This window comes from Mycteria americana, chromosome 2 (assembly GCF_035582795.1).
Source record: "Mycteria americana isolate JAX WOST 10 ecotype Jacksonville Zoo and Gardens chromosome 2, USCA_MyAme_1.0, whole genome shotgun sequence".
Taxonomy (NCBI): Eukaryota; Metazoa; Chordata; class Aves; order Ciconiiformes; family Ciconiidae; genus Mycteria; species Mycteria americana.
Window position 1 is genome coordinate 76748220 of NC_134366.1, and position 12501 is coordinate 76760720.

General features: G+C 42.8%; 1 protein-coding gene across 2 annotated transcripts; it reads left to right on the plus strand.

Moving 5' to 3' along the window:
* The first annotated feature begins 1375 nt into the window (after positions 1–1375).
* RBM24 (RNA binding motif protein 24) lies at positions 1376–12238 on the plus strand. 2 transcript variants are annotated; one of them, XM_075493826.1, is made up of 5 exons: positions 1376–1945; positions 2484–2607; positions 3691–3745; positions 10130–10327; positions 10947–12238. In XM_075493826.1, the coding sequence occupies exons 1-5, from the start codon at positions 1778–1780 to the stop codon at positions 10966–10968; spliced, it is 567 nt and encodes a 188-aa protein (XP_075349941.1). In that variant the 5' UTR covers positions 1376–1777; the 3' UTR covers positions 10969–12238. The 2 variants fall into 2 exon arrangements, with proteins under 2 accessions (XP_075349941.1, XP_075349940.1); XM_075493825.1 differs by having other exon boundaries at positions 10130–12238.
* The last annotated feature ends 263 nt before the right edge of the window (positions 12239–12501 follow it).

Sequence of the window (12501 nt, forward strand, 5' to 3'; positions counted from 1 at the left end):
AGCGCTGACACCTTTAGTTGGGCTAGTATTTAAGTTCAGGTCACTGGGCCAGAGTTTAAGGTTATGATTAGCCCTTGGAACAGAAGCGGCTCGAGTGTCAGGTTTAACACAATATTCCAGACCAACATGAGAGCCATGCTGGGAGAAATTTTGGGGCAGTTAGCTGGCCTAACTGGATTCAGGCCAAGGTTAAGGGCTTGTCATAGCTCGAGCTGAAAAGCAACATTTACATCTGGATCCTGCTAGGGTTGCTAAGCTTCAACCTGAGTTAGTCCTAACATATTAAACCAAATGATTTAATCTGGAGAGTCTGAAGGATCAAGTAGGGTTTAGTGACAGCATGGCCTAGTATTGTGCAGGCCATTAGAACTAGGACAATGACTGCTGAAAAAATCAAATGGGGCCAAGGTTAGATATGGGGCAAGCAGGGCCTAAGTTTAGGGCTAAGTGTTGTCTTTATGGTTAACGCTTGGTACTGGAGGGGCTGAAGAGCTTTGTGAAAGTCCCTCCTGCAACTGATGCATTGCTCTTTTTTCTAAGGTAGAAAGGGACTTCACAGGAGAAAGTCTAACAGACAGAGGAAGTCGGAGAAAGAGGAAAAAGAGACACGAGTACTTATCAAGACTTTGGAACCACAAGGGAATGGTTTAGAAGTCTATACACATGTGCACACATGTTTTCCCCAATCTTAAACCTTCCTCGCATCCTTCCTGTCTCCCTGTGAGTCTCCCTTCCCCCCAACTCCCACAGTCCTCTGCCTCTCCATGTCACACAGACGTTCCTTTCTTTTTGTTCCTCTGCATCCTTCCCAGTCCCAGCACAGGGCAGAGGCAGCAAGAGAAGAGAAAAACCAGGCAAGCAGCTTTACCATTTTTTTTCATCCTCTGTCCAACCCAATGACAAGAACCACAACAACCATCACCACCACCACAACAATAATAATGGAACTGCTGCGGCACCATAGCTTTGCTAGCCTGGGGAGAGAGGTAAGTGAGGGTGGCAGGGGTTTCACCACAAGCCTGCGGGGAGGGATCGAAACACCTGAGGACCGCCAGCTCCCAGTGAGCCGGCTCTGCCCGCGGGCTCCCGGGCTGGCCGGGCAGCGGTGTCCCCACCAGACCCTGCCTCCGGCACTTCGTATTTGCACAAGCCCGGGGCAAACCTGCCTCGGAGGGCACCGAGCCTCCCCGCGGGGCCCTTCTGAAGCAGCCCCTTTGCCTGACGGCTCCGAGGGCCGGCTCCCGCCGCACGGGGGGGCATCCAGCTGGTGCCAACAGCTGTGTGTCAGCCCCGGCTGGGCCGCGGCCGAGCGCGGGGTCCGCCCCGCCGCCGTCCCCGCCCCTGCGAGGAGGAGGAGGAACCGAGAGTGCCCGACCCGGTGGCTTTTAGGGGGGGGAGGCCACTCAGTTGTTAGCGCCCGGGCCCTGCGCTCCTCTTCCAGCTGCTGCTTCTGCTCGTTTCCAGCGCTACGGCCGCCAGGCTGGCTGCTGCCCGGCCTCCTCTCCTCCTTTTGCCGGTACCTACCTCGAAACCTCCGGAGGCTGCGGGGCTCCGCTCGTGAGGGAGGAGGAAGCTGGGTTTGCAACGGCAAAAGGGAATTGCATTGTAACTGGGTGGCGGGGGGAAGACGGGGGGGCAGAGAAGAGAAAAAAAAAAATCGAAAAGCAAAAAAGAGCGGGGCTGACTCTGGAAGCGGGTCTCGCCGCCCAGGACCCGCACGCCCCGGCGGCCACGCGTGGGTGCAGAGCGCGGCGCGGCGCGCAGGGCCGGGCGGAAGATGCACACGACGCAGAAGGACACCACCTACACCAAGATCTTCGTCGGGGGCTTGCCCTACCACACCACCGACTCCAGCCTGCGCAAGTACTTCGAGGTCTTCGGCGACATCGAGGAGGCGGTGGTCATCACCGACCGGCAGACGGGCAAGTCCCGGGGATACGGCTTTGTAAGTGCCGGGGCGCGGGGCAGGGCGGGGAGGGGGCAGGCGGGCGGCTGCGTGGGCATCGCGGAGAAACTTCTGCGGGGGTCGCTGCAAGGAGCCGGGTGGCTCAGGGGACGGGAGGAGGTGTCGGGCAGTTCGGCTTTTTGCTTTTTCTCCTTTTTTTTTTTTTTTTTTTCCCTCTCCCTGCCGGTGAGCTGGGGCGGAGGGGGATTACTGAAAACGGAGCTGGGGTGGGGGGGAATTGCCTCATTTCTCGCAGCGCCGCCAGCGCCTGTTGCTCTCTGATACGGCCGCGCCGGGGTTATCTGCCGGCGGCGGAGCCCGCTCCGCGCCCTCCGCCCTGCGCCGGCCGCGGCTCCCGGAGCCCCGCTGCCGGCGCGGCCGCCGGGACGCTGCGTTCCGCTCGGCCGGCGGGCGGGGGCCCCTCGCCGCCCCGGCTGTCCCCCCGCGCCGCCCGGGGAGCAGCTGGGTGGCTGTCCTGGGCGAGAGGCTTCTCCTTCTCCCGCGGAAAGGGCTCTAATGCGCAGCATCGCCCGTTAAGGTCACCATGGCTGACAGAGCTGCTGCGGAACGGGCTTGTAAAGACCCCAACCCCATCATCGATGGCAGGAAAGCCAACGTGAACCTGGCGTACCTGGGTGCCAAGCCGCGGATAATGCAGCCAGGTGAGGAAGCGGCCCTGAACGGCTTTTCTCTCTGTACCTCAGGTTTTTGAAGAGAGTAAAACTTTAGAAAAGGTAGTGCTGGCCGGCACTTCCCTGAAGTACGCTCAGTGTTTGGGTGTGCTTTGGTTTTGATTTTTTTAAATGCAGCCTGTAGTAACTTTCTGGCTGTTTTGGACATGTGCCTTATTTAAAAGCCAAAAGCAATCAGAGATGAAATATCTGCAGTTCCCCAGGAAGACTTCCACAGCTCAGACACTTCACTGGTTATTCCTACTGCTGGGAACGTGGTGGCGCTGACCATTTAGAGTATCGTTGCAGGGAAAGATTGGCCTCGGAATGAATCGCTTCCAATGTGTGCGGTCTTATTAATACAAACAGTATCTTAATGCGAACTCCTCAAACAAACAGGAGCTATTATGCAGATTTTAAAATGAAACGGCTCTTCCTAAGACCGCGTCTGAGCCAATCTCATGCCCTAGCCACTTCCCAAACTGCTGCTTTGCAGCAAGGGAGACAGGGGCGCAGAGTGTGTGCACCTTTGTGCTCTAAAGGAGGCTGCTCTGAATTCCCGTGTGCTAAGCCTGAGGAACACTTGTGTGAGTAATTAAGTCCCCACCAAGGAAAGAAGGGGTTTATGCTTGGGCGCTTGAACAGAAATGAAGGTAGGATTCGACCCCCATGCTAAGTCCTCACGAGTAGAGATGGCTCGAATTTAAGCCTGCAGAAAGTACACAAATACACTGATGAATAGAAAGTATCATATAACCCTTCAGAGGCTAAGGTGAGGGACCAGAATGGAGCACAAAATAAAATGTGAATGAAAACCTTGTGCTTGTTGTTTAGAAAAAGCCATTCTTCTAAACATCTCTAGGAAAGCATGTGCTTTACTGTTTTAAGTTCTGTATGCGTGTGTGTGTGTATATATGGATTGATATATTTTGCTTTCTAATTTGTGGTTCTGCAGCCTTTCAGAGGTTGTTAGTGGAAGCTGTTACTCTGCGTTCGTGCGCGTCCGTATATATAGCATAAATAAGTGGTCAAAAGAACACCCATACAGAGAATGTGATGTGTTTTTGTTGGTAGGTTTTGCCTTTGGTGTCCAGCAGCTTCATCCAGCTCTCATACAGAGGCCTTTTGGGTAAGTCTGTTCAATGGGACCTCAAATAGGGGAGGAAAAGTCTTTTTTTTTTTTTTTTTTTTTTAAAAAAAGGAAAGAAAAAGTATGATCCTTGAAGGCCTCTTGCAGTAGCAGCCTTATAAACTCACCAGCAATGCTGAAGTTCTCAGACTTATAAATGCATACCCGTAAATGTGCTCACCTTGTCGGTCATGTTCTAAATGCTGCAGCTGAGTCAAGTTGTGTGGGATGTGTCCCTTCCACCTAAGCAGTCCAGTCCCGTATGACCCTATGGTAAAACAAGGAGGTATGACTTGATGCAAGATTGCTGTGCCCCATTTCTCTTTTTTCAGCTTGACTCAATGTTATTTATCTCTTTCTAATCTGACAGGGATCGTTTACAGTTAAGATAACTGATCAGAAGGATATGATGATAAGAGGTGGAATAGTTCTGTTTGGAATTAAACTCTGTAACCAGTAGACTCAAACACAAACAAGCTAAAATGGTGATTAACGATGCATGTATGTTTTTTTCATATAGTCAATAGACCTCCGTGTGCTTTTTTTTATTTATTTATTACAGTAATGAAGTGGTGTTGATAGCTAAACTGTGTGCTTTTATTTAATTGAAAGAGCTGTAGTGAAAGTTTTTTGGGGGGGTCTTTTTAATTTTGTTTTTGTTGTTGAGGAGTGACTTTGCCATGGGGAGCAAAGGGCCTTTTTTTTTTTTCCTTGCTTTCAAGCTGTAGCCTGTGACTTTTTTAACCATATTTTGTAGTGAGTGCTAAATTGTGTGACTTCTTGATTTTTAAGTAAATCAGCGTATTGCTTGCATGTTCATAATTTGGGGGGGGTTTGTTCTTGGGAGGGGTGTGGAGCTCCTTATTAACAATGTGCGTCCATTTGGGCTTTCTAATTTGAGGGTTTTTTTCTTCAATCTGTCTTTAATATGTAGCGCATTTCTCCTTTACTTGAGTATACTATTCCTAAGAAGATCTAACTCTTGCTTCTTATAGGCCTATAATTAGGAGGTGAAGTCTGCTTTACTTTCCATACAGTGTCACTTCACTAATGCACACTGACTGAGAAACTCATTGCAAAATAATGCATTTTGCTAATTAATGAGTAAGCTAACAATAAAGTAGGGAAAATGCGTCACATGTATTTTGTTTATTTGACTAGAATAGCCTTAGAATATTGTACCTAGCTGTTATTAAGCAACAATAGCTTCTTGGTAGTTTGATTTGTAAAAACGGTAGGAAACAGTTCCTGTCCTCAAAACTGTAGGAAAAAGTTTTCCTAGAAACTTTATGTACTTTTAAAAGAGAATGTTGATTCTTCTGAGACACATGGGGAGGTTGTGGAAAACTTTTTGTCCTTTTTTCTTCTTCTGATTATTCTCTACTGTATTTTGTTTGACTTCTTCAAAGTGTGAGGAAATGACAGTGTAAATGCAGCGATCAGTTTATGATGCCTGCCCTAAGGTAGGCAGGAGGTGGAGTGTGTTGTCTCCAGAGCTGTTAAAGCACTTGTTGCAAAGAGGAACCAGTGGACTGCCCAGGGATCAGCTGTGGAGACACTGAGTATTTGCTGAGCACAACAGAAAAGGAGAACCTGTGGCAATCCCTTGCTTAAAGGACTGCACAAATGAAGGGCTCTTTCTTGCTTTCCTTACCCAGAGCCAACAATAGATCATGTAAATTGTGTTTAGGTCAGGGAAATTCTTCCAGCAGGCTGAATAAGGTTTTATTTCTAATGCAATGTACATAAATCTGAAGAAAAGGAATGTTGGTCGCAGGGTCATGTATATATGAAATTGGTCATTTTTAATCCTTGGCTTTTGCCTTTCTTTTACTATGCGCAAACAAAGGAGATTACTAATCCTGCTTCCTCCTCAAAATTCCAATGACTTGTACCTTTTCTAAAGAACGTAGTTCAGATTAAGAACAGCATTCATTAGGGTGAATGAACATCTTCGTTCACTATATTCCTTGACAATAAGAGGGGTTGTTTCAGTGCTTACTTGAATCTACTTTTATTGAAGAGTTCACTCTTGGAGGATGTTACATAGATTGCGCTGAAATATATGGTCACCTTAAAGCCTTTCTTCCTCCTGTGCAGTTGCACTTTTTAAAAGTACACGTTACTAATATGCTGCGTCAAATGGGTCATGGTGGTGATTCACTACCGATACTCTGCTAATCAATACACAAAAGCTGCAAATGTTTTGTGGGTTTTTTTTTTCCTACCAGAGTGCAAATTAGTGAGGTGCTGCCATATTCTGGTATGGTCAGCAGCATTTTGATATGGTTCCCCACCTATCAAACAAGAAAATGAAAATAATTGGATTATGTTACATTACTTTTACTGAGAAGATGCAGAACTACAATATTCTGAATTAAGTACAACATTATTGTGGTGGAGGGAGCCAGAAACTAGATTAGTTTCAATGTATGAAGCATTTAAAATGCTGGGAATTTTTCTTTATTCAGTGCTGCAGAGATAAATTCATCCACCAAATAACATTTCTCCCTGCTCTTTACATTCAGCATCTATCTTACTGTTGGTGCGTTTCGTAGAAAGCTGTTTGATCGCAGGACTGGTTATCAATACAGCTCTGTTTTCAGGATTGTTTATTAAAATACTATCTCTCAATTCAATAGGAGTTTATGGAGGGGGAAGATGACATTGCCTCCTAAGACAGCTTTTCTCATTTTGCTTATGTAATTTTTACTTTAATATTGCTGGGAAAATATGGGGTTATACAGAGCTATTGGTGTAGGATATGACTTTTTCTGTTGGAGAGATTTTTTTTCTCTTTATTTTCTATCTAAAACTTGTACCTCGATCAAAATGAGAACATTCCCACTGTTTTTAGTAAGACCAGAGCTAAATCCAAAGTTATTAAGTTCATTATCAAATAGTTAGCTGATACTACCTGCTTGGTACTATCTTCCAAGAGTTAGGCAATTCTGCCTTTCTTAAGAGAGAAGGAAAAGCCCTCTCTTGAGTTTATGATCAAAAGACTTGTATAATACTAGACTACGGATAATCTGGAAAGAGGGAATGAAGCCGCAACAGTCAGAAGTTAAGCTGCAGAATACTAAATGTCCTCTTAATGGTATCAGGCACAAATTTAAAAGGAAGCATATTAAGGGTCTTGTATGTCTCGATGTTTATGTAACCTATTTCTGCTATAAGGAAAGCTGTCCATTGGTGAAAATCTACTCTTTAATTATGCTTACAAAACCAGACGATGCCATGCAAGGGCCAAAGCAAAACATTTTGTTCAAAGTTAAATATCTACTTTCACAAGAATTTAATCTTGAGAGTCAGTGATGTACTACTACTACTGAATTTCTGTATGCCACAGCTCTCTGCATTAGTCTAGAAAGTCCTTTCCTTCCTTTGAAACAATTAGCTTTCACTTTATTATTGCTTATAGGATTATTTTTCAGGTCTTAGTTAAACACAAGTCTTCTGTTATAACAACAATGAAGGTCTTAAGGCATATGGAAGGAGTGTATGTCATTCAGTTTTGAATATCCCAAAGCTACAGTTACTGCTAAAGTTAAATGTGACTTCCCTTTTCCTTTATTGCAAAAGTGTAAAACAGTAAATATACGTTCCAAAATAAAAAGTACTGCCAGGAAAGAAAGCTTAAACCATGTATAATTCTCATACTCTTACTCTCAAAAGTAAAGCAGCAGCTTTTATTAAAATTAAGGATACTAAGCATATCCAGCGTAACTGGGAATTGCTTTTTCAGCTTTTGACCTGGCAGAGCATTAAAAGCAGTTGGGTTCTGAATGGCTGAGATCTACATGTGCTGGCCTCTGCAGTAGGTAGAAATTTACTTTGGCCATATAAAGCCATTTTACTCGACTCAAAACAGTTGTAGCATGACAGATGATCAAAAATAGCCCCACTGCAGCTTATGCTGTCAATCATCATGTGTGAAATGGCATGGTGGTGAGGAGCCTGCACAGGGTTTATGTTTATTGTAGGGTAAGATGTGGCAAACAGATAATGTTTCATAACTTCACCACCTGTTAGTTTCTTGGCTTAAATAAAACAAGCCACAAGAGTTTAAGTGGGAGCACATGTATCTTTCTGTCTTTTTCAAGGATATGGCCGAGTGTCCTAATGCCTTCAGAAAATCTTAGTAACATCAGTTCAGGTCAACACAAGCAGCTAGATAAGCTTGCTTACTGTCTCTTCTGTTTGAATTACTCTCTTTCATAAATGCTGTATGTAAAGATTCCTTTGATGTGGTGTTAAATGGATTCTTAATGATGCAGAAGAGGCTCTCGGCGACTTCAAATTTGGTTTTATATCTCTTTCCTCAATACTTAAAAAACATGGTGTTATATTTATTAGGATTGTACTTGACTGGTTACCAATACAAAATGCTTGTTTATGCTTATCCATTTTGTATGGAGAGCTCAGGTAATGATGTGTACTTAAATGCACAGAGCCAGCTTAAGTATGCTTCAAATGCACTTCTGGCTAATCCTTTCATAAATTAGGTGAGTGTTAAAAACCCAACTTACAGTTTTGTTTTATGTTTTCTTTCCTTTCCCAGTCCCTATTTGTCACTTTTTTTTCCATTTCTCCCTTCACACAGTAGGAAATTAATTTCATTGACATGTTGGGTTTTTATGATTGTGGTGTTCATGTCTTAAACATGGCAACTGAACATTTCTCTCTGCTAATATTCCTATTCAATCAACTGAGCTCTTTTTTTCTTAAAAAGAAAATGAGGCTGTTTGTTAGAAAACTAATCCTATCACTTAGTTTAAACTATGTTTTGTTATGAATCTAGTTGACAGTGTCCCTTCCGACTGAAATGTTTCCTTGTTGACCACTTAAGTAAATCTTGAAATTATTTTAAAAATGAAACAAACAAAAAAAACCCCTTTCCATTAAATCTTGAATTTGGAGAAAAGAGGACAGTTTTAACCATTGCAATTTGCATCTGTGCTTACAGCACGCTAAAAGGTTGGTGCAGTCTTTAGAGTTGTCTGTAAAAGTAAAGTTCAGTATGAAATAGTAGTAAATCTGCACAAGCAGTTTTTCATGGATTTATAAAGATTCACTGACTGGAAAGGAGTTGCATATGTGAAGGACTTCTCTGTGGAAATCCAGATGCAAGAGAGGGTTATGAATGTAAAATGAGAATTATATTGAGTATATTATTTTTTAAAATATTATATGATAGAAGTTCATCTCATAGTTGTATTTTATGTACACTTGTGTGCTAAGACAACAATATGACCAATTTTCAAAACTGGAGGGCTACGTAAACAAGCCAAGGAGGCAAGTTTTGTGACTTGGAGACGATGGGAAAGTGTGTGTACTGATCTGTTCAGAATGGTTATTTCTTAAGCTGTAAACTTGTTCTTTTGCTTTTGTTAAGCACCAGATCTATTTAGACTTAATCCTATGCCCACCTCCCAAAAAACTCTATGCTGTATGTCTTGCATAGAAATAAACAAGCTGGCACAAAACAGGACATCAGTGGCCTGATAATCAAACAGGTTTGACCCTTGTGTCCTTATGAACTTTTATAAAGTGTGATGCACATGTACTTAGGAGTCACTGTTATGGATTTTAATAGCATCTATGTAGCTTCCCCTCAATGGCCTCTTGTGACGGAGTGAGCTGCACTATCGTTCGTTTGGAAAGTGTGATTCTTGCTGTGTTTACCACACTTGTGAACTTTATTTAAACTCCTTTGTCGCCTGTGTTGTTTTTTTTCTTATTTTTAATAAGGGTGACTGAGGTTGCAGAGAAATTAATGTGTGCTGAGTCTGCATAGCAACTTAAGTAGGGTTGCCACAATACACTCTCCCCCCCCCCTCCCCGAGAAGACTTTACATAAAGTCAGGGTTCAACCATTTTGTTGCCTTATTGGCTATTGTCAAACTCATTATAGTGATGCTGTCAAACTGCTCAGTTACTAATAATAAAAGTATTGCAGGAAATAATTTTACTAAGAGTTGAGTAGTTAAGTGAGAAGCAGGGTAATAAAAATGACTTACAGGTGATTTGAAAAACAAATACTGCAATTTTCCAGATGGAATAATCAAGCTTACTCCTTTAGAGTTGTCTTAAAACTGACATCAGTAATCCTGGTCCTTCTAAAGATTTTAATAGCATTAAACATAATATCCTCAAGCAACATTAAACACTCCTATTTAACTTGGCTATAATGCTGTGCTTTGGAGCGATGCATCTCTTCGGGCCAGTGAACTGATAATTGGTCCATTGAGTCTAGTTATTGTGGCAACCCTATGCACATAACAACAACTAAATTGAGTTTGTTTTAGTTCGGAGTATGGATATGACGTTTAGGCGCTGACTTGCGTACCAACTCTAACTCCCTCTCCCATCTTTCAACAGGATCCCTGCTCACTATGTCTATCCACAGGCTTTTGTGCAGCCTGGAGTGGTAATTCCCCACGTTCAGCCCGCAGCAGCCGCTGCTTCCACTACGCCTTACATTGATTACACCGGAGCTGCGTATGCCCAGTACTCGGCCGCTGCCGCCGCCGCCTACGAGCAGTACCCATACGCTGCCTCGCCGGCTGCCGCCGCCGGGTACGTGGCGGCGGGGGGCTACGGCTACGCGGTGCAGCAGCCCATCACCGCAGCAGCGCCTGGGACGGCCGCTGCGGCCGCTGCCGCTTTTGGCCAGTACCAGCCCCAACAGCTGCAGACAGACCGTATGCAATAGCAGATGGACTCCTGAAGGAAGCTCTTTCTTCCTCTTCCTCTTTTCAGCCTTCCAGTATAAGTAGTTAATCAGAGACAATTGATATTAACTAAGGAGCTTTAAGGAAAGCGATGCTATTGCAAAACTAAAGATTTTTATTCCACTGTCTTCATACAGTATGCATCCAAATAATGTTGTTAGAGGGGAGGGGTAGTGCGGCATGTCTAGTTTCAAGTATCAAGCCAGAAGAAAATGGGAAAAAAAAAATACTGTACTGTCATGAAAGAGTGGCAGGAGTAGCAATGGGACTTCATATTTTCAAACAAACAAGAACCAAAAAAAGCAAAGGTGTACTTTTTAGAGTATCAGGGAAGCAAAACTGCCTTTTATAAGTAAGAAAATGGTATTTGAAAAGTTTGAACCAGGGAAAAAACTGAGTCAGCAATATGTAATCTTTATCCATTTAAGAGGAAACGAGCTTAAAGCACTGATTGTCCTTTCTAGCTTTCAGAAGTTGTCTTCGTGAGATAGTATCTTCTCACTGTCTCACTAACGGGCATCGAACAACCCAAGGAAGATGGCCGGCTAGTAAGATGGCGGACAGGCACCAAAGTTATTTTCTTCTCTGTCCTCTGGATGAGTGGAACTATGGAGCAAGTGATGTGGAAGTAAGGGGTGCAACAGCTGTAGAGACAATCAATAACACACACAGTTCTGGACAGAACACATCACTCGTGCTCATGTGATGAGCTTGTCACATCCTAATCCCTCGCCCCATCCTGTTTCACTTTTGGGAAACTTTAACTGCTGGTGTCAGCTATTCTGATTCTAAAATAGGATCAGCCCTTTACTACAACAGCCTTCTCTTTCTATTTATTGCATCTATTCGTAACTTGTGAATAAAGGCAGGAAGAAGCTTAATGAATTAAAACCTTTAAGAACTGTTTTAAGGGAATTTTCTTTTCTGAAACCATTTGTACAATTTTAATATCTATTTCAGGATTATATTTAAAATATTTATTAGCAAACATACAGTACACAAGGCAACTTTTGTTACCAAGACTGCTGTTCTTGAAGGGTTAATGGTATGTGATTTATACTGTGCCTTAATTGTTATGCTATTTAAAAAGAAATATTTATTTTGAAAGTTTTACTATGCTGCGCTCTAAAGAAAGCAACTTTAGATGTGACACTGTAAAATTATGTATTCATCTCATGGCATAAATTATTTAGTAGGCTTAGATGTAGCATATTAAATATTAACCTAATTAACTAAGGATGTTGACTTGGATTTATTTAAATTCAGTACGTGCACTGTATGAGGGTACTCTTAAATTAACACTTTTTTAGGTTTTTACATAAAATATTGCTAGTTCATTCTTTTTCCCTCTACTAGTTTTTCATGTAGACCTCTCAAATACATTAGTGCTATTCTCTCACTCATCTGTATGTAGACTGACTATTTTTCCCTTTGCTAGGAAATGCTGCTTTACATTGTCCTGTGAAACTACAATACTTGCAATTTTTATTCTTGACCGAAATGGAATTTGATATTTTACACTGTATTGGATTTTTTTATACTTGAACAATTTCATACAAGGGAAGACAGGATAGCATTTTTATGGACTTTATCCAATGTCACTGGATTTATTTTAAGTATTCTGAATACTAGCCAGTGTTATAATGTGGACATGACTCTCCTGTGCGTATTATTTATTCAGTATGTACATTGCTTTACAACATTTCAGATCTCTTAATCTATTCACTCGTATTAAGACAATAAAAAAAATGTTGTTGCATCCCGTCTAGTGATGTTTTTGCTCAAATTGTCTTAGATCTTGTTCAGTTAAAACGAGGGGGGCAACCTTTTATGTAATTTTCCAGCAGCATACGCACTAACTTTTAAATACGTAGACTGATATGAACTGTATTACATGGAGGAAGTTCTACAGAGAAGATCCATCCTGAGAGTTATCAAAATAATTCAGAGTGGAAGGGATTTTGGGATGTCCCAGGTTGCTTATGGCTTTGTCCAGTCGGGTCTTAAAATCCTCCAGGT

Bases quoted from the DNA above. Each gene is read 5' to 3' on its own strand.
- RBM24 (XM_075493825.1), top strand. From the start codon at position 1,778: ATGCACACGACGCAGAAGGACACCACCTACACCAAGATCTTCGTCGGG. The intron at 1,946-2,483 runs GTAAGTGCCGGG...TCGCCCGTTAAG, and splicing joins AGTCCCGGGGATACGGCTTT to GTCACCATGGCTGACAGAGC. The intron at 2,608-3,690 runs GTGAGGAAGCGG...TTTTGTTGGTAG, and splicing joins GCCGCGGATAATGCAGCCAG to GTTTTGCCTTTGGTGTCCAG.